Raw genomic sequence first — 22,597 nt, 5'->3', positions numbered from 1 at the left:
TTTTTTTTGAAAATTGGTCCTGGCCCCGCCCTTAAGGTGTTTTGTATATGTATCGCACACCAAAAAGCTATATAAACCAAACTTTATGAAGTCACTTCCCTTACGTACCCAATGGGGTATGGGTGTAATGGCACAGCATAAAAATAGTTGAAATCGGATAACAACCACACTCACCTCCCATACAGAGGATATGTTGAAAATTACTAAAACTGCTTTAACGCACTAACGCAAATGGTCAGAAACACTAAATTTTACAGAATAAATTGCAGAGGACTGCACTCAGATTTTTTTCCAAAAATGTAAAATGGGAGTGGCGTCGCCCACTTATGGGTCGAAAACCATATCTCAAAAACTACTCGATCGATTTCAATGAAATTCAGCATATAATATTTTGTTTGCACCCTGATAACACGGATAAAAAATGGGCGAAATCGGTTCACAACCACGACTACTTTCCTTATAACTCAATTTTGAATTCTATCTGATTCCTTCACTTTATAATGTATACATAAGGAAACAATGAAGATAGCGAAATAAAACTTTACAAATATACTGTATTTGAGCTGTGTCATCACTTGTGGAAAAATTGTACAAATCGGGCCTTAAGTTTTTCAAGGCCCCTGATATCGAGCAGGAACTCTGTGCCTAAGGGTAATTTTTTACCGAAAATATGGGTAAATCTCTCAGATATTTTAATTAAATTCAGAGGGAATCTTTTTCATAGTGTGTCTCTGTTCTAAAAATTAGTACAATCAGTTCATAACTACCCCTAGCTCTCACATACCTTAAATTCGGATTATCAATCTTCCGGTGGGCCTTATACCGCGTATATCGATTATTATGTGAGATATCTTAACCAAATTAAGTGAGCATATAGTCTTGGATATTGTATACCTGGGTGGTGGGTTAATAACACTGTGCAAAACTGGCCTGGGTATTGTAATGATAGTTATTGATTCCAAAACGTAAAAAATCCCGTTTTCGTTTTATTTCAATGGTGATAAGCTGTTCTGGAGGATGGAGTCATATGTAGAAGTTCACGCAAGTGAGGAAAGTTTCTGATTGTCATTCACTTGGGAGTGGCCAGGAACGATTCTTTTACATGTGGCTCAAGCAGCTCACGACTTCCGGTCTTAGACCAAGTATCCTCTGGGTAGCCAACAGACATCCGTTTGGAGGCGAGCTAAAGTGAGAAGGCGAAACCCGCCTATGCGGTTGTGCGTAGGGTTTGGGACCCACCACATAAAAACACCCCCCAATGAAAAAGAAAAAACAGCCTCGGATGAGAGACCCCAATTTTGATGACGACCACTGCAAACATTTAAAGGACTACGAAATAAGGGCATGCACCTGGAATGTCCGGACCCTTAATTGGGAAGGTGCCTCTGCCCAGCTGGTTGATGTCCTCGTAAGAGCAAAGGCTGACATCACCGCAATCCAAGAAATGCGATGGACGGGACAAGGACGGAAGAAAGTGGGTCCTTGTGACATCTACTACAGCGGCCATATAAAGGAGCGCAAATTCGGTGTGGGATTCGTGGTGGGAGAGAGACTCCGTCGTCGAGTCCTGGCATTCACTCCGGTGGATGAACGTCTAGCCACAATCCGCATCAAAGCGAGGTTCTTCAACATATCGCTGATTTGCGCCCACGCCCCGACGGAAGAGAAGGAGTGTACAGCTACTGGCGTACGCCGATGATATCGATATCATCTGAAACAACACCCGCGCCGTTAGTTCTGCTTTCTCCAGACTGGATAAGGAAGCGAAGCGTATGGGTCTGGTGGTGAACGAGGACAAGACGAAATATCTCCTGTCGTCAAACAAACAGTCAGCGCATTCGCGTCTTGGCTCCCACGTCACTGTTGACAGTCATAACTTTGAAGTTGTAGATAATTTCGTCTACCTGGGAACCAGCATTAACACCAATAACCATGTCAGCCTGGAAATCCAACGCAGAATCTTGGTGCTAACAGGTGCTACTATGGGCTAAGTAGGCAATTGAAAAGTAAAGTCCTCTCTCGACGAACAAAAACCAAACTCTACAAGTCTCTCATCATTCCCGTCCTACTTTATGGTGCAGAAGCGTGGACGATGTCAACATCCGATGAGGCGGCACTAGAAAGGCGAGAGAAAGGTTTTGCGGAAGATTTATGGTCCCTTAAGTATTGGCAACGGCGAATACCGCAGACGATGGAACGATGAGCTGTATGTGTTATTCGACGACATAGACATAGTCCAGCGAATAAAAAAACAGCGGCTACGCTGGCTAGGTCATGTTGTCCGAAAGGATGAAAGTGCTCCAGCTCTGAAAGTATTCGATGCAGTACCCGCTGGTGGAAGCAGAGGAAGAGGGAGACCTCCACTCCGATGGAAGGACCAGGTGGAGAGGGACCTGGCTTCGCTTGGAATAACCAATTGGCGCCAAACTGCCAGAAGGAGGGATGCGTGGCGCGCTGTTTTGGACTCGGCTATAACCGCGTAAGCGGTGTCTACGCCAGTCAAGAAGAAGAAGAAGAAGATAAGCTGTTTTAACCAAATTTACATAACAGAAGGTATAAAAAGTCAAGGTCAGAACTTCGAAAATATATTATTTTTCAAAAAAATACTCTTTTACGATTTCATACGATTTTTTTAAATTTGTTATGGTTATGAATGAATCTTTTGAAGAAAAAAATTGGTAGGTTTGTTGAAGAGTGCTCGACCGCAAGCCACATTAGCCATTGTTAAACACATTGTGTTAAACGCCTCGGTCGATTTAAATAAAATAAAAATATACAGTGGAACTTCCATAACTCGAACTTCTATAACTCGAAGATCTCCACAACTCGAACTTCTGTATTGGCTATAGAAGTCAAATTTCATACAAATCTCCTTCCATAAATCGAACTTTCCGACCAGAGCATAATACAAAATTTAAAATTTTATTATCCAGGCAAAAGAGTCCCTCTATATCATATGGAGGCGAACAAAAAATACTATATTACACTTATAGATTCTTCTCGAAGTCTCTCTAACTCGAAGTTTTTTGTGGATTATGGTGATTCGAGTTAGAGAAGTTCCACTGTATGTTTGAATGTTAAGAAACAAGCTGCAATTTTAAGAGTCATATAAATTCGGAATTTACTTTTTCTGCCTAAAAAAGAAAGCGCTTCTAATATTTTTCTATGTAAATCAAAAATTAAACAGATGTGTTATACTTTTCTATGTAAATAAAAACCACATATTTTGATAATTTCAGCGTAATCCGGTGCGTTAATCATTTTTTAGCCACAGTTTACGTGAAAATGCCACACTGTGCGTCACCCTATATCCGCACGATACAGTTACAAATTTAATTTTTCGAGATTAAATTTATGTGTTCTTTCCTGAATATAATCACATCATACTTAATGGAAAAAAATATTTATTCTCCCGAAAAAAGTATAAAATAATATTTCTTGATTTAAAAATTATTATTGATGGATATAGTTGTTGAACACATACTTCAAGTTTCAAGGGAACTAATTTTGATTAGATAATAATAATTCTTTGACTATTTAATTCTCTAACAAAATTGTTGGTTTAATATACTCCAAAGATTATTTACCAGAGAGGTTCAAAGGATGAATTACATATACTTATGCGGGCATTCTACTTAAAACTAGACGCCACACTTTTAAGCCCCTGATTTTATTTCAAACATTTATAAATAGAATTTCATTCGACAACTCTCCCTCTTTACATACATATAACCATATATGGTCATAGGCAAGCCGACTGATAAGCCTACACGCTAGCTTAACAAATCGGTTTTGAAAAACCGATAGAGGGATTCCTTTTTTCCAACCAACCATGACGTTATTTTTAGCAATATTTCTTAGAATATCATGACCCAACCTAACCAATATTTGCATAGTTCATAATTCACACTCGTCAACTTTTAACCACATACGTCATTACTTTATGAAAGTGTGAAAATTCTTCAATTTCTAAATATGGTAATTTATGATAAATGACGATATGAGGGTGTTGGCTGAATGTTTGCTAAAAAATTTAAAGAAAAAGAACAAAAAAAAAAAAAGAGATAAGTACAAGTAGGGGAACTTATTTACAATTGATATTTGCATACGCACACGTCAGAGAGTAAATAAACATTGACTCTAAGTTGATTTGGATATATTTGTCTGGATGTGGGTATGTATGGTTGTGTTCCAGTATGTATGCATGTGTTTAAATTACACTCAATACTTGTACTCTAATGTAAATAGTTAGAGCCATGTATGCAGACTATTGTATGCATTGAAATGTCACCGCCCCTCTCCAACCGCTGCTTGTTGGCAATTCACTTGCTTATTGGCTGCTCAGTATAGCGACGTCACGAGACAATGGAATGCATGTAATAGACAACAATAACATATAGATACATATGTGTGTGTGTGCATACTTGATGAATGCAATTACAACACCTACACGTATAATCATGATAAACGCAGGTAAAAAGTACACTCACACAAATACATACATATGTATATGCATAAATATATGTGAGGTAAAGGTATGGTTCTTGAGCATAATTGTGCATTTATGTGCTTGTAACTAGCACTTACAACAACTTTCTACGGCGAGCCATCGCACTCAAGCGGTGGGAGAGCGTAAACTGCACACTTATATGTATACGTAGGCCGGAGCTATTAGTGAGCGGTTAAGTAAATATTTTATTACTCACCAGCCCACTCAATACTCACAGCTAAGTTACAATAAACGTAGGCACGGTCTCAAAATAAATAGTTACACACATACATGCAAACATATACTCTACTCATAGCAAGAGGCTTGTGCCCTGGGGGTGTCGTCTCCATAGATAGCTGCTGCAGAGTGTAAGTAGAGTGCGATTATAAGGTAATCAAATATTTTGAGTTGCCAAGAATAACATTTACCTAGCAATAAATGTGTGCTATAAAGTAGTATATATGTATGTATTTGTAAGAGTATAACAACAAAGCCGGCCATGCAGACGTTGCAAGCGGAAAATGCCGATGAGTAATTGCAATATACGCGCGCGTTTTTCTGCATTATTTTTTTGGACGCTAGTTAGCTAAAATGAATGGACCGATAGACAGACAGCACTCACATTTCACACACGCACCTACGCACACACATATACATATAAATATATATATATATACCGTCATATATCCGCTTGCAGCCATAAACACCTACCCATTTCAGCTATGATTTGCTGTTACTCTTATTATTTGTTGTTTTTGTTTTCATTTATACATTTGACTCAGTCGCTTATGCTTGCACTCATTGCTCGCAAGTAACTCTTATCCGTAATTGTGATGGAGACTCAAGCCGGTCGCAAAGTAAGCGTGTCACGCTGACTAACGCGCTGCCTGTTTATTTGTACTCGAGCGTGCGCGTGTGTTTGTGTGTGTGTGTGTAAACGCTGCTGCATGCCGGCAGCTCATAAGAGAGTCAGCATTCAAATGCTATACGTTAGTGCCTATAAAGCCTGCGAAACGTAAGCAACGATATTATTAAGTATTAAAACGACACATGAGCAACACGCAGCTCGGAGCAAAAAAAAATTAAAATAATAATAATCAAAGTATTAATAATAGTAATTGAAACGAACGAAATAAGCATTAAGTAAAAGAGAAAATATATTAAATTATTAACACGTTATTAAATAATACAATTACAAAGGCGTTGTGAAATTAATAGCAATACAAGTTATATACTATATATATTTATTAATTGTAAACTACGTAATATAAAGGAATTTCTAGACAAGAATAACGAAAATTTCAACTTGTTAAAACGCACGTGTGCTTCCGATAAAGATAAACGTTTAAAAAAATCGCAAAAAATCTCAATATACAACGCCACTACCGATCAGCGCAGTACAAGTGAAGAAGCGAAGCAGTAAAGTAACTGCCACTGCAAAAGCAGCAACTAACAGTATTTTTTATAAGAGTTCAAAGGTAAGATTGCAGGATTATGTGAAGTAATTTTGTTTAAAATTTAATCTAAAAAGCTTTGCGTGCGGTGTTTAATATAATAAATTATAAAAAAATAATTTTTAAAATGAACTAATAAATAAATAGAATAAATAAAAAAAAAAAATATTTAAATAAAATAAAATTTAAATAAATGCTGAACACAGGATTTACAATCAGAACATAACGATGAAATTGAATAGTGTAAAATGTTATTAAGATTATTAAGAAAAAAAAAAACAAATATTTTCCAAATTTTCAAAAATATTTTTTTTATTAAACAAATTTATGTGAAACAGTTTTTAAAATAATTAAATATTAAAAATCTTCAAAAATAAGGTTCTTCATAGAATAAAGTTCAGTGTAAATTTTTTTATAATTAAATATTATAATTCTACAAAAATAATTTTTTCTTAAAATAAATTTGAGTATAAACTTTTTTTAATAAAATAAATTTCTGTGGATCATTTATAAAATTAATTAAATTTAAAATACATGATTTACATAAATTAATTGTTGTGGAATACTAAAAAATAGTTTCAAATGTAAATTTTATGAAAAAATAGAAATTCACAAAGAAATGTAAAGTAAAGAAAATAATTTTCTGAACTGGTTAATAAAAATAATATCTGCAAGCAGCTTTCAGAATTTTCCCGAAAAAACAGCAACAACAATGTCGTTACACCCGCAAAATATATATGCGTATATAGGTCAACATTTCACCTTTACCTTCAAAAAATTTCCAAAAAAAAGTTTTAAATCAAAGACATTAAAAAAAAAACAACAACAAACAATGGTTACTTCCAAACAATAACGACCTTTCATACCATTTTAATGACAAATACATGGTTATTATAAGCTTGGTGCTGGCTTACGCCTACGAGCGAGTGTGTCAACGCGCGCTCACACATACACACACAAGCACATGCACACCTGTCTGCTGAGCAGGTATGCCGGTACGTCATCAACTAGTTTTATAGCCACTTTTTGGCACGCCATCGCAGACACGTCGATGCGTTTGGCGCGCATGCGTCGTACCACAAGCGAAATCCCCAAATTATTTTACGCGAAGCTACTTACTTGCATGCATATGCATGAGTATGCTTGAATGTCTGTCTGTATGTATGAATATGCGACTGGCGATTATGAGCTACCACATTAGACGCAACTTATAATTTGCAGACACTAAACAAAAACGGCATGCTTGCGCACAATTATCAAGGCATATGTGTTTGGCTGTCGGTGTGTGGAATTTCTGCATTTTTCTGCGCTGACAACTGAGTCGCGAGCAACTACGACTGCCAAGTGTGGCTTGTTGACTTGATCTTCGCGCATGCGCTACGCATGTTATTTTGGGCCTTTGAATGACACTTGTTTACAGTCATTATTGTTGTTGTTGTTGTTTGAGTTACCTGCCTACCGTTTAGTTTGCAACTACTCGTTTAGTATCGTAATATGTTAATATTTTGTTGGCTGCAGGCATTTTGCAATATTAATTAACATATTTGTAGGATTTATTGCAGGCGATAAGTTGTTGTAAATGTCAACTACTGAGATTTTATTTTTCTTAGTTTAAGAAGACACAGCATCACAGCAACTGGTTTGTTGTTTAGTGCAGCTTATGTTTTATGAGTTGCGTAAAACACTTAAACAAATTAGATAAAATAAAATATAAATTAAAAAAATAAAAAATAAAAAATAATAAACACGATATATATATAAAATGAATTTAAATATTAAAATAAAAATTTTAAAATAAAAATATTAAAATAAAGAAATTTTTAACTATAAAGTTTGTTATAAAAAATTATTTTGAATTTTATAATTAATATTAAAATTACTGCAATAAAGATATTAAATTTTTATTATTTTATTATTTAATATTTTTGTTATTAAGAAATAATAAAAAAAAATAATAAACAAAAATTAAAAATTTAACATCGAATAAAAACAAATATTTTTAATTAAAATTTAATTAAATTTGTAATTAAAATTAAATTAATATAATAATTAAAATTTAAAAATTTAACTTAAAATCTTAACAAATATTTTTAATTAAAATTTTTATTTCAACATTAAAAAAAAATATTTTGAAAATATAAAATTAAACTTTAATTAATATTTTTTATCATCATAAAAAAAATAAAATATTTTGATTTACAAAAGTTAACTGTTTTAACATCAAAATATTAAAAAGATATATTAAAATAAATGGAAAAAATATAATAATAAAATAATATAACATTAAAATATATTTATTTAATTTTTTTTAATAATTAATTTTTTCAAATAATTAAATTTTATTTTTTTTGTAAATTTAACTAATATTTATAAAATGATCTAACAAATTATTTTCCATTTAATTTCAGTTGACAACAAACGAACAAATATCCACTAAAATGGCGCAAACAAGCCAACGAACCAACAAACAGTTAACAACATTAACAGTATTAATGTTAACAGTGCTAACAGTATTAACACAAATGCCGGGAAAAAGTGCAGCGGCCGCCATTGGTGGCGCTAAAATGCACAACAACAATGCTAAAATAACATTACCGGCGTTAAACGCCGCCGAAGCGCTCAGCAATCAACAAAGCGCCGTCTTCCAACAGCTTATCGACAGCACGGCAGGTGCAGAACGCGGACGCCGAAAGCGACTGCGCAAACGACACAACAACAATATGCGCTTAAGTACCTTGGCAGGTGCGACCAACGAAGCCGATGCGGCACTTGAGTGGGTGAACCCATGCGGTTATGAAAAGTTTAATAACGCGGCGGCGGCGACGGCGAGCATCAACAATGTGATGGACAAAAAGAAGCTGATGAAAGACCTTAGGAGAGGGCTACGTGCAGAAAATACAGCAGTTAATGCGCTGCACACAATCGATATCGATGATATGACCAGCTTTCGGTTACACAATTTGAAATACAAATTTCTGCCAACACTGAATGGGACAGCCAAAGTGAGTATATTTTATATAAATTATGTAGTATATATAAAATAAGTGAGAAAACATAATTATTCACGCGGTAAAAGCATGCATTTATTAGACGTCATTAAATTGAATTGATTACTGGGAAACTTACGCAGCGAATTCTGTAAAATAGCAATTAAATTGTATAATTTTTTAAAACAATTATATTCAACAGTAAGCGCAAAAAACCAAAATTATAAGTATGTATGTATGTGTGAGATATGAAACACTTTGCGTTGCGCCGCTGACCGATATTTTTAAGCTGAACGCGCGCGCTCAAGCAAAAGTCTCGCTTTCCAATTAAATCGACCATCCATCCAGTTGACCAGCCGATCAACCAGCCAGCTGTTCGTTGCAAAGCTTGCGCCAACTGTGACAATCATTTACTTAATAAGCAAATTATACAAACAACAAACAAGCTTTTTGTTTTTGTCATTGCGTGACGTAGTGACGTATTGTTTTCATACATACATACATACATACATGCAGACAAACAAGCAAACCGATGACTAATCCGAAAGTTTAGTCACTTCGTATCGGCTTAAGAGTGTTCGCGGGTATGCTCCACCGCAGACCGCTAGACAATATTAAAATTCATACAAACACATACATACATACATTCAACTGAATGAAATGTATAACGCACATAAAGCGTTCGTTTGTTGTTGTCTCTTATGTGTTTTTGGCGCTCATATACATGGAGCTCCATGGACTGTTTGTTTGTCACTTAGCAGCCGTTTTTGTTTTGGTTTTTTGTTGTTATTGTTGGTTTTTTGATTGTTAGTTTCGCACTGTATTTTATTGTTTGTTGTTGTTGTTTTTTTTTTCTTTTCTTACTTTTTACCTTTTCTTTGTGCTTTTTTCTATACACAACGCTTTTCTTTCCGTAAATTGTCGGCTTACACTATCTAATATCAAATTTCTCGCTGGATTTTCCCCACAATCAATTCTTTTTTTGTCTTCAGCTGTTGTTAGAATGGATTTTCCCAATATGAAAGCTGAATAACTTTCGTAGAGAATTGAGTCAGTAGCTGGCGTAAGCAGCAGTAGAGTTAAAAGTTTTTGGAAAATATATGATTTGGCAGAATAAAATAGTTTTTTGACTAAGATGGCAACCCTATTTGATTATTGAAAGCAGTCTTTAGCATTTTTGAACTGCTCTAGATTCAAGCTTAGAACACATATTTCAATTAAACAATTTCTAAACATCAATTATGCTGCAAAATAATATTTAAATTTTAAATTTTTTAGCTTAAACTTCTCACTTCGTCACTAATTATATTATATGTATCCGCTCTCAACAACCAACTAATTATCACTCTCTCTCTCTCTCTCCTTACAGATTGAACTCCATCACTGGCATCGCGCCATGCAAAAATTTGTTGCCTCCTTCACCGAATTGGGTGTAAAACAATATCGTTACGATATCAAAACCCTGCAAATTGTCAGCGCCACCACACGCGAACTCAACGCCTTACTGCTCAGCGCACGTCGTTCACTCTGCGAATTGGAAAGCGTCATACTCGCCATAAATCCACAAGCGAAAATACGCACCATAACACGCGATGAAATGCAAAAGAAGCTGAATTTCCATTCGAAAGATCAGGCGCTTGTCGACAAAGAGGGTGTCAGCTCGTTTGATTTGCGTTTCGCCAAGCAGCGTTATCACAAATACGTGCAACATATGTTGCAAATTTTGCGTCGTCAACTGAAAGCGGCGTTGAAGAAGACGGGCGGCCGTGCGGCAGCCAAATCGGTAGCCAGTTACAGTGATGAAAGCAACTACAGTCAATTGTTGGAGTTGAACGATTTCGCGGGCTATGATATGTCTGCGCAAGCGTCGCACGGTGTGAGTGAGGAGCTGTTGCTGGCAGCGTGAAAACGCTAAAGCGCCGATATAATGTGGAAGTGGAGAGTGTTTAAACCCAGTATGTGCCATTAATAGTGTAACTAAAAGAAGCTGTAGCCTTTATGTAGGTGAAGGTGTGTGTGTGTTACTAAGCGCGCCACCAACGCCGGCTGTTGTATTATATACATACATACGTACATATGAACGTCCAATACTTAGACATACCACACATAGTTTTTTAAGCACACACACACACACAATATCTAGTGATAGGTTAGTGTTCCTCAAAGTATGCATCACATTATTTATTTATTTATTGCACTCATTTTAGTGAAATAAGCGCATTATACATTGAAAAAAAGTAAAATAATTTATTTATTGAAATCATGCACAGCCAACATTTAGTAATTAAGTTGTTTGTATTTATTGTAATTATTATTATTTTTGTATTATTTATTTATAAATTATTTATATAATTAGTTAGCTCACTTAACAAATTTTACAATTTTTTTACACAATGTTATTAGGTATGAAATGGAATTTTTTGCTTATGCTAACTGGTTAGTGTGCGATTTTATGCCTACTGTGATTAATTAGCTGCTTAATATAATATTTATTTATTTAAATACATAGTTAAACATATGAACATGTGCATATATACACTCACTCGATTATTTAATAATTTTTTAAATTATTAAAACAAACACTTAAACAATGTATATATGTATAACTTAAGCCTTAGAAACAAAACAACAACAAATTTGTTACGAACATTATTTATGAATGCGCCAGACTGCATGAAAGACGCTTTAGCACTTAAGTATGTATGTTTGTAATGCGAAATCTAGTTATTGTCAATAAATTTTAATAGTATTTATAAAATAAACAAACACTTGTTTAAATTCTATTACAAATCAATTAAAATGTGTCACACTTGAAGCGATCACATGCGTGGTAAGTTAACTAATCGCTTTTGTATTTAAAATATCAATATTATTGTTTGTTATCATACAGCAGACTCGTGAAGACAATGGCAACAAAGTACTCATACTCAATTGAGATTAAATTCTGTATTATGAATGAGTGGGCTAAGTAAATATTGATTTGATAAAGATATATTAAAACACTTTGTTGCAACTTAATTACCAAGTAGTGAGTGTTTATCCAACCATATAGTATAACTGTCGCACAATTTGCCAGCTGTTTCGTATACTAGCCCAGCAAAGATCAAAATCATTTCATAAATATATCGATACTCCTTAATTATAATTTACATGAAACATATTGGTTGGCCAATATTTCCTTTCCCCTTTTTTGCTCTTTATTCAATGCTTTATAAAAAGTGTTACAGTGATCGGATTAAGTTCAAATATGCGCCGTTTCATTCGATAATCTATTTTCATCTCGACGCCAACTTCATAATAACCCTCTCGTAAAAGCCCCCCTTCTTATTTGCGAAGAACTCGGACAGCCACTTTTCACAAGCCTCTTCTGCCGAGTCATCAACGAAGTCTGTGGTCTGGTGTTGTCCAGACGGAACACTACACCCTTCCTGTTGGCCAATTCTGGATGCTTCTGGTCGATCGCCTGCTTCAAGCGGTCTAGTTGTTCGCAGTAGATGGTAGAATTAAGCGTTTGGCCATATGGGAGCACCTCATAGTGGATGATTCCCTTCCAATCCCAAATACACAGCAAAACCTTCCTGGCCGTCAATCCCGGCTTGGCCACTGTTTGAGTTCGTTCCGTTTCAGCAGTATATCGCAGGCCAACGCCCTCGGTCCAGAAAGTTTTTTGCTTCAAATCATGCGGCACCCAAACATCAAGTTTTTTGCATGGCGTCGTTTTGTAGGTTATGACAAGACCTTTCAAAGATACGAGCTCTGTAGCGCTTTATACATAGCCGCGAAATTCAAAAGAAAAAAAGGCGGAAGAGAGACATTTGCCAACCTAATATGATTTTAAATACGAAAAAATGTTTTGAGAGGCTGGAATCGTTGTCACGACGAGCCTTTTAAAAAAAAACGTGTTTTGCGTTAGTTATTATTAGTATTTTTTATGTCCTTGTGCTGATTTTACAGATAAGACATTGTACTACGCAAGACGTATACCAAGTCCTCAATAAAAATACCTCTACAGAAAATCAAAATTTTCCCCATTTTCCCGCACCATATATAATAATATACATATATAATAATATATATAATATAATATTCATATATAACCAAAAATATTAACCTTTATTCTGTGCGAACTCTGTTTAACACAGATATATATAATGCTCCAGAACATAAACCAATAAACATAAAATAAACATATATTTTGCTATTTGGTATTAATCTCTGCTAAGGAACTTATCGTATTCAGAAACCCACACGTAGAGAACGTATATCACATACGTTATTTGCAAGAACGTAAAAATTGCGTAAATATCACAGACGTAAACCTTTATATTTTCGTTATCAGCGCACATGTTATGTTATCAGCAATAACTGGTTTATGTCCATGTTAATGAAAACTGGTCGAATAAGAAAAACTTGTGAACCTATAATGAATTAAATGAGAATTTATTGAAATGAAAGACTATCACATACTAGTTGATTGGTTGGCCGACCTTCTCGAGATAATGACAGACCACAAGTAATTATACTTAGACCTTCGTGAGGCATATTGTCACGATATAATGTATTGTACATAATTGATTTCTGTTTTAAGTTAATATATTTATGTAAGTAATGGAACCCTTAAAAATCTCTAAATCATATAACATTTTATAGCTATGATGTTTGGAAAAATGTAAGGCCATTAAGGATATTTTTGTGTTTTACAGAATATATTTGACCCAATAGTCAGAAAAATTTACCACTATTCATTCTCCAAATATACATACATATGTATATACAATACATATGTATATACAATACTTACGTTCCCATATACATACTTATTTACTTTATAGGAAATCCGCTGAGGGATATTATAAACAAGCAAAAGCTTCCCACTTTTATACATGTCTGAATAATAGATTAAGTACTTGAGCTTTCGACCAGTATAACTTTTTTTAAAAATAACTTACTGGGTTTCTAAATTTAGTTCAAAATGAAGCCTATTGAAGAGCAAAACGGTAGCAAATAAACTATTTTAGAAACTATCAGACTCAATTCTTTTTGAAAACTATGTATTTTCCTCAAATACTACTTTACAAAAAGAAATACAAAAAATTTCATGGATGTTCAGTCACTTGGGAAGTTAATACTTTTAGTTGCTAATTTTGGTGGTATAGCTCAAGTAGTTTAAGAGGTATGCGCTTTTTATCTAACAGCGAATTTCCTACGCATAATATAATTGCAAAAAAAAAAAACAATCTTGTCGTGGATATAAAAACACAGAATCAGTTTTTGCTTGATCCCGACAACCAATTGGACAGCGCACCATACGATGTAAGCAAAAAAGCTAATGATTCATATTGAGTACATGAATCATTAAGTACAAGTTAACCATAAGCTTACTCTAATACAATTATAAAATATATATTTGGAAATCAAAACATCCATTGTATTTATAAGGAATATAAATTCAGCGATTTCACGAATCACTATGATTCACATACAATTAATAAACTGGCAACTGTAATATTTCAATTATTTGGCGAAATATTAGGAAGCACCAGAGAACATAAAAGTTCGAGACTGACGTTCTATAAAAATATAAAAGTCTCTTCTAACGACTTTCCAAATTCGATACAGCCAGTTTGTTCTCAAATGATATCAGAAGGGGTGATTTTGTTCGAGTAAGCCACTTATCCTCATCAATATGTTTATCCAAGAAACATCAAACAGTCCTACTATCTATCTACTTAACGAAAATTTTAACTTCGTATGGGTGGTTTAGAAATTAAAATGTACTACACTTTCGTGTTCTCAGTGTATAAGAAGCTAAATTCCACCCTGAAGGTTGTTTTGTGATGCAAACTTTGAATGCACATATGTGTAAGTCCTCTCCTAAGAGGAAATTAAAACATTTAATTAAATAATTTGATCAAATGACTGAAGCTGATAGAACTTCCTTCCAAATTTCTGTGGTGTTTAGTAATTTTAATTACAACGATTTCGTATTAAATAATATTAATTATAATATACGTGTTTCAGTACAAGCATTATCTGCGCACATTGAAAAGCACAAGCTGTATTTAACAATATAAGTTTGCATGTGAGAGCTCACTCAAAATAGTGCATGTAAGCTCTTTATCCTTCTTAACAATCTTTCACATTTACCTAAGCATCTACAGCTATTTATAAGGACTTGTGTGCAGATTTCAACAGTCTGCACTACATATACATATGTACAGTTGTATATTTGTGCGTAAATTATACAAAAACATATGTACCCAACAGTAAAAAAAATAGCGCAAAACTTTGACTTTAACTTGGTGACTGCAACCTTAATAAGAAGGTTTAAGTCGCGAGGTTGTTTGCCTCTAAACCCATTTTCTGGGTAATAAAAGAGATCCAATTCGACACATTTTCCTTGTTTTGATCCAGATCATATTCATATTCATATTCATATTCATATTCATATTCATATTCATATTCATATTCATATTCATATTCATATTCATATTCATATTCATATTCATATTCATATTCATATTCATATTCATATTCATATTCATATTCATATTCATATTCATATTCATATTCATATTCATATTCATATTCATATTCATATTCATATTCATATTCATATTCATATTCATATTCATATCCATATTCATATTCTGCTTGTGCCTGATTTTGACGAATTAGTCTACGGGTTACTGCTGTCACCGTCAACGATTAATCAAATCATTTGCTTAGCCACAGAGTAAAAGTTCTTACACTTGCTTACCTTTAATTTCAACACTTAACACTTCTTTATGCACAACGTAGATACCCATATGTACATATGTGTTACTTTTATTATATATACATATATATGTTGTTAAATGTAGTATATAGACGCATGGGAAGTGCACAATTTAATTAGTGGCGCGTTGGCAAAAAAGTAGGAAACGGTGGAAATGGTTGTGGAGTATAATTCAAGGTTATTCCTTACTATACTATGTTAATAACTGTCTGCCCCAAATTAACTATTTTCATATTAAAGTCGATGAGTGATAAGATGAATATTCTTATCATTCAGGTTAGAAGTTTGTAGATATTTTATTTGATGATTCGAGTGATTAGACTCTGTTGTCGTATGAATTGTAATTTTAATATTATTTAATAATCCTTAAGGAAGCTCAGGAATTCACAAGGAGAGCTTCCAGTTAAGGAGTTAAACCTGTCTAGGATTTTCGGAAAAAATCCAATGTGTTTTTGTGGCGAGGCGCTGGCGTCAGTAGCTTAAGGGGTAGTCAGAGACACGAAAAAATTAGTATTTTCAGTAATTTTTTTTGCTGTTAAATTATGTTATTTTACAAAAGTAATAATATGGCAATATTGCAATGTTTTGACATGAAGTCACGAAATTTTGAAAAAAATTATAATTTATAAAGTTATAGATGTTTATGTTGACCCAGTTTCAAAAAAAAAGGCCCTTGCGGTGACAATCATAAGTCCTTGGATATTCATCTAAAATCAATCAGGTAAGAAAAATTAGTATAATAAATATATAATCCTGGGCCGGGTATTTTTTTTTCAAAAATTTATTTATACATATGTGTATTACTGTACCTATTTAAAGCAAACTCGTAATTAGCTATATATCTCGATGAAGAACATTTCAGTATAGAAGTAAATGAAAAAAGATGATGTTACAAAATTGGTAGGAAGAAGTGTGGATCACTATAATTTTTTGAAATTGTTAAATTGGATAGAATTACCATTAATGGGGTTCTATAGGGAACAAATACTTTTCGAATCATAGGATTCTCACGTCAACAGTTTCCATGCTGAATGTTTCCGCAGCGCTAGAAGATATATTTCGCATTAAACTCTCTTCTTTTGGACGAACTTTTTGAGACCAAATCTTATCAATAATTGAGGTTAGATCATGTGATTATTAGGTGATTAGGAATTTCCAAAATCCAGGCACATTGGTCTGACATGACTGAATTTTTATTCAAATTCGAGAAATGTAATAATTTTCAAATTTTAATCAGTTTGAAATGAATTTAATTGAAATAAAAATTATCTATATCTAAAAATAGAAAAAACTTAATAAAAACAAAAGTTGAAATTGTAAAAAAATCAGCAGTTAGTTATTTATTTAAATTTACTTGTATATCTGATTGAACAAATAAATTACTAGCAAACAAGTGGTAACGTGTAACATCTGTATTGTTGTCAGCTCTTGATATAAATACATATATACATATGTATCGAAAAATATTCAGAGAGTCTCCAAGTGCACATGCATGCTTATTATTGTATCGTCTTGAATAAATGTTATGTGATATCAATTCAATTCAGCAGACTGCAGCACATAAGGACACGTGTGCGTGTGTCTGTGCAAAAAGCACACACCTTGAGTAAATAATACAAAAAATTACGCTTAAACAAGGCTAAAACAACAACGATTGGCTTTGCAAGTTCTGTATATGCATTTGTATATGTAAGTATGTAAGTGTGCGCATATGTTTGCTGCAAAATTTCGCTGAAGCAAGCGGAATAAGCGTACTTTTAAGGATGTTGCTGTCAAGGCAGATCACTTGTACATTTCTAGGAAGTCGACGAAAATCAACACAAACACACACATACTTACATACCCATGCGTGCGCTTGTAGAGTTATCTAAAGTGTAAACTCGGTTGACTTTAAATGAATTTGTATGAAGTACGAAGAAAATTGCATTTTCCCCCAATGCGCTTGTCTAAGCAGAACATACTACACGCAATACAAATAGCTGTTTGCATACATACATACATATGCATATACAAATGTAAGTATGCAGATAGATTTCACGATACGAGGCGAATGCAGCGTTTTCTTTTTTGATATTGAAATACGCACACGTGAACGCATATATTAGGGTGGGTCGGTTTCTTTCGTATTTTGAATTTTTTAATCTATGGGGTTATATTGGTTTCACATCACCAAATTGGTATTTTCTTATTTAATTCTACAGTCAGTCCTCTCTCGATGAACAAAAACTAAACTCTACAAGTCCCTCATCAATTGGTATTACCAATTGGCGCCAAACTGCCAAAAGGAGATATGCGTGGCGCTATGCTGTGGACTCGGCTATAACCGCGTAAGCGTTGTCCATGCCAGCCAAGAAGAAGAATTCTACTAAATATCTAGAATATTGTTCTATTCAATTTTAAGTTGATCCGAGAAATAGTTTTGGAGATACAGTCTGAACTTCTTCAGACTCTAGGGTAGCTTGACTTTTTACTCGTTTTTTTTCGTGTGTTGTTCTCAAAACTGTGTTTTCAAGGACAATTGACACGATTTTTCGAGAACTACTCAACTGATCTTGATGAAATTTTATGCAGGTCTCGAGATACAATTTACCAGGACTTAGACTACTGATCCATTTAACCAACTTTTTTAATGTAAACATTTCTTGCCAAAATCTAAGAAAAATTAGCTCTTTTTCCTCCACCAAGTTTTAGTTTAAAGTCTTAACTGAGAACTTTTTTTTTTATTTTCACTTCTGATGTTCTTGCTATAAGTTATGTTGTCAACGCTGACGTATCTTTTTCGTCAAGCGCTCGCCGAAAATTATGTCACAATGATTACAGTTTTTTAATAAATGTCTTCAAAAATGTCAGTAAATACTAATTAATGTCAATAATAAAAACTTTTAATTATTTCATTTTGTATATAAAAAATAATTTTTGAAAATATGCAATTTTTCCAGGAATAAACCCTTTATGTTTTCTGCATTCGCTCTGTTTATTAATTGATATTTTTAACATGAAAATGTCAGCGAGTCAGTGAGAATTTGAAAAAATATCGTATTTTCAATCAGTAAGAATATAAGTTTTAGTACTAGTACCATAACTATTAGCTATGGATTTACTAATTTTTAGTTTTTCTTATCTTCAAAATTTATTTCTCATTTATGTATATTTTCAAAGAACTAGAAAACCTGACAAATGTTTCTGGAACCGAAACTCAGTCGCATCCTTAGAAAACATGTTTGATGAATTACACAATATAATAACAACTTTCCTGAACAATTTGACTCACCCTAATGACACACATATGTAAATATATTTTTTATATGTAAATATTTATTTGTTTCTATTTTGCTAAAGCAAAAGACACACATCCCTACTATATCGTTTAGACTGAAACAAGCTGCATATAAGTTAGCAATATTTTTTCTACTGCCCTCAGTTCACACATCCTTATGATTTTATTCAACATGAATGTAATTTTAAAATAAGTGAAATTGAAATACGTGCTCTACTTATATTTAGCTAGTGAAACGCAAGCCAACGCACACGCATTGACGACAAAACCAGGATACAATACAAGTACAAAATATATGTATATATAGTATGTGTATATATGTATGTGTGTGTGTGAAAAATAAAAAAAGATAAAAATTATATAAAAACTTTACAGCTATTTCCTCGTTCTTAAACTTTACTTTTTCTGTTCGTATGTTTTATTTCTGTATTTATTTAATTTAAATGCAAAACTCATTTGACGTAGACAAAATGGTGCAGAAAAATCAACAAACAGTAAATTGTGGGAAATTAAGTTTTAAGGTTTTATCTCAAATAAATCAAAACTGGAAGCCACAAAAAAATATCGGTAAAAAATATTCAAATAAAAAATGCGCGTGTATTACTACTGAAACTATTTAGAAGGCTTCAAAATAAAATTCTAAATTAATTTTTATGAAATTTCAGAAATGTATGAGATATTTAAAGTTTATTATTGAGAAACAATTATTCATAGCAAAAAATTTCCACAGTTCTATGTATTCATGCATAAAGTGTAGATAATTGAAGCAATTAATTTCGCAATGCCAGTCTTTCTTACGCCTTCTAAAGAGGGGTTTGAGATACATACATATGTCTAAAACAGATTATCTACCTTTGTTTTAGTTATTGCTTCTTGTAATTTGACCTTGAATATTTTGAAACTATAAATTAGCGATAAAATGGCGTGCTACTGACCTTCAGAAAAGGGATTGTATTATCTAGAGATAACACAGCTCAGTATAGATTTTTATCTCAACTACTAAAATTTCAAAATCATGTTCTAACATTCAACACTGGATAGATTTTTAAGAATTCCTTAGAAGTTTATAACTCAATGAGATTACAATTATATCGTTTATCGATAATAATGATTTTGATATCAAAGCAAGATCTATCTATTTCAAAAGCAACATTATCTTCTTTAAAACGAAAATTTGTATACAAACGAACGAAAAATACAATCTTCAAAAAACTGATTCCAATTTTTTTACCTAAATATATTTACGAAAAGGATTATCTATAGTAATTAATCGCTTACCCGATAAATGTGTGAAACTTTTTTACCTGAGATCCTGCATGAACTGTAATAAAAAGGGGTTTGGATAACGGAAGCTGGAAAGCATACGTATACGTGTACCTGCGCAATGCACTATAAAAGAGCACCTACAAAATATTTTTTTTAAGTATTAACTTAAACCATCGTACCGACAACATCAACAAAAATAAATTCTTAAATTTCTATAAAAATGGCGACACCAGTTTTCACAAGCTTAAATTCACGCATTAATGTAAATAAATCCTGCCGGCGAGTCAAATATACAAAAGAGCAAATTGCATATTTGGAGAGCGAGTTTATTCGCGATAGATTTGCGAGAGGAGAGCGGCGCGTACTTATTGCCAGAAATCTCGGCTTGACAGACAGTCAAGTAAAGAATTGGTTCCAAAATCGGAGATCAAAAGATAAAGAAAATCATGGAAGCAAAAGTAATATGGAAGTGATGCAATTCAACGTTCCAAAATTTGAACATATCCCAACTAACCAAATATGCCAACAGGAAAATAATGTAGAGAAACTGGAAACCATCAATCAACAAAAACGAAGTGCAATGGTGTTCATATTATCATATTTGAAAGATCCAAGCCTATTTTATGCCCCGATTACAGAAGAAGTATCAGAAAGTTTGGATGAAATGACGGCCACACTACATAATGATGTAATTCAAGATGAGATGCTACGCTTCCATAGAATGGAGAAATGGGCACAAAAAACTTTTTACACGGATAATAATTTACAAGAATCCTGGAAAGATTCCAATAGCTTTACGAATGGTATCTACAATGATCTCGGTCAGGAAAACACCAACAACAATTTTTGCCAAATCGAAAATTGGCAGATGTGATGCGAGAAGAAGCAGAGTATTCAAATAATTTGGATGATCTTTTAGGTTAGATTTCCTTCATAATTACCTAACCAATAAAGTAAATGTCGATAAAAATCTAGTGTATCATATCTATCTAAACGATTATGAATAATATCTGTAAGAGAAAATGAAGTAGTTTAACCAAAGAAATTTTACTATATTAAATATTAATGTGTCGATTTAAATCAATAAATTATGTTTATGCAATAAAAAAAACCGTTGCGTTTTACTATTATAAAACTTGTCTCTTTAGGAACCCAAAGTCAATTTTATTACTGAGTTTTGAAGTTTGAACCTCTCATGCATCTCACCAGGGCGGCAGAAATCGGCTAAGGTGATTCCCATACCAGCTTTTCGTCTATATTTCGTGATTAATCGCAAATCATATCGATTCTTTCGACCTCTCTGAAGAAGCTGCAGTAATGTTATTGTTACCATAAGGACAACCCTTCAGCTTAAACACGAGGCCTGTAACAGTTCTTTACTTTAACTCTACAATAGATTCTTCCACCAACTTCTCCTTCAGAACTTTTGTTATTCCTTAAAAATGCTGACTACAATCAACTTCACCGATTCTCTTAGACCATGACCTTAAACAAGAGAGCCCTTTAATAGATTCTCCTATCAACTTCCCCTTTTAGAGATTTTATTATTATCTAGAAATGCTCAATACTCCATACTATCAACTTCACCGTTCCTGTTAGATAAAGAACCATCGAAGGTTCAGCGGCAGAAAGCTCTCGAAAATTGAGAATGGATTCAAAATTTGGGCAGATTAAAAATATCTGAGCCTCAATGGTTGCTTCATATCAATCCACTTTCGCGGATCTTAGAAAAAATGGATAATTCGCGCCCAGATGCCCCGCAAATGGTTGCCACGGAGTATAACACTATATAAGTTCGCCAGTTCGTATTGATAGACTGCTGATTGAAGGTGTATCTTAAAAATATTTCCCACAACGATCGCAATGGTGGGGCCAGTTCACAGAGCTATTTACACACAATTCGAAGGAGTTCTGTTGTCGGGCCAAGACTGTCAACGACAAATGAATCTACTGGTACACAACAGAGACCTCTAAATGTGGACCTCACGCGACTTAAAAGGTCTTGACATAACCTATGACGCTATGCATGATTAGTTTAGATATTGCATTCAACAGTTATAGACGTGTAAACATGGAGTTCACTAATGCCAAAATTCGCGCTATTTTAAAGTGAAAACTACACCATTGAAAAAATCAGCCGGCGGATGACCTGTGACGACGAATACCTATCAAATAATGGAAAACATCAAGTTAGAACGGCGTGTGACATCTCGTGACATTGCCCAGGAGATGAAACATTTTAAGCCATCTGCAGAAAGCTGGCTACACCAAAAAGCTTGATGTTTGGCTGCCGCATGATTTGACGCAAAAAAACCTTCTGAACCGAATCAACGATCCGAGAAATTG

At 33.6% G+C, this 22,597-nt stretch overlaps 1 protein-coding gene across 1 annotated transcript; it reads left to right on the top strand.

Annotated features, from left to right (window-relative positions):
* The first annotated feature begins 5,492 nt into the window (after positions 1 to 5,492).
* LOC105219619 (uncharacterized) lies at positions 5,493 to 11,657 on the top strand. The gene is made up of 3 exons (XM_011195890.3): positions 5,493 to 5,967; positions 8,352 to 8,945; positions 10,300 to 11,657. Exons 2-3 carry the CDS (start codon positions 8,382 to 8,384, stop codon positions 10,834 to 10,836), a joined length of 1,101 nt encoding a protein of 366 aa, XP_011194192.1. The 5' UTR covers positions 5,493 to 5,967; positions 8,352 to 8,381; the 3' UTR covers positions 10,837 to 11,657.
* The last annotated feature ends 10,940 nt before the right edge of the window (positions 11,658 to 22,597 follow it).

The sequence above is a fragment of the Zeugodacus cucurbitae genome, chromosome 5 (assembly GCF_028554725.1).
Source record: "Zeugodacus cucurbitae isolate PBARC_wt_2022May chromosome 5, idZeuCucr1.2, whole genome shotgun sequence".
In the NCBI taxonomy this organism is placed as follows: domain Eukaryota; kingdom Metazoa; phylum Arthropoda; class Insecta; order Diptera; family Tephritidae; genus Zeugodacus; species Zeugodacus cucurbitae.
This window is presented reverse-complemented; position numbering and strand designations above follow the sequence as displayed.

Coding starts and splice junctions, on each gene's coding strand:
- LOC105219619 (XM_011195890.3), top strand. CDS start 8,382: ATGGCGCAAACAAGCCAACGAACCAACAAACAGTTAACAACATTAACA. Junction 8,946..10,299: donor CACTGAATGGGACAGCCAAA/GTGAGTATATTT, acceptor CTCTCCTTACAG/ATTGAACTCCATCACTGGCA.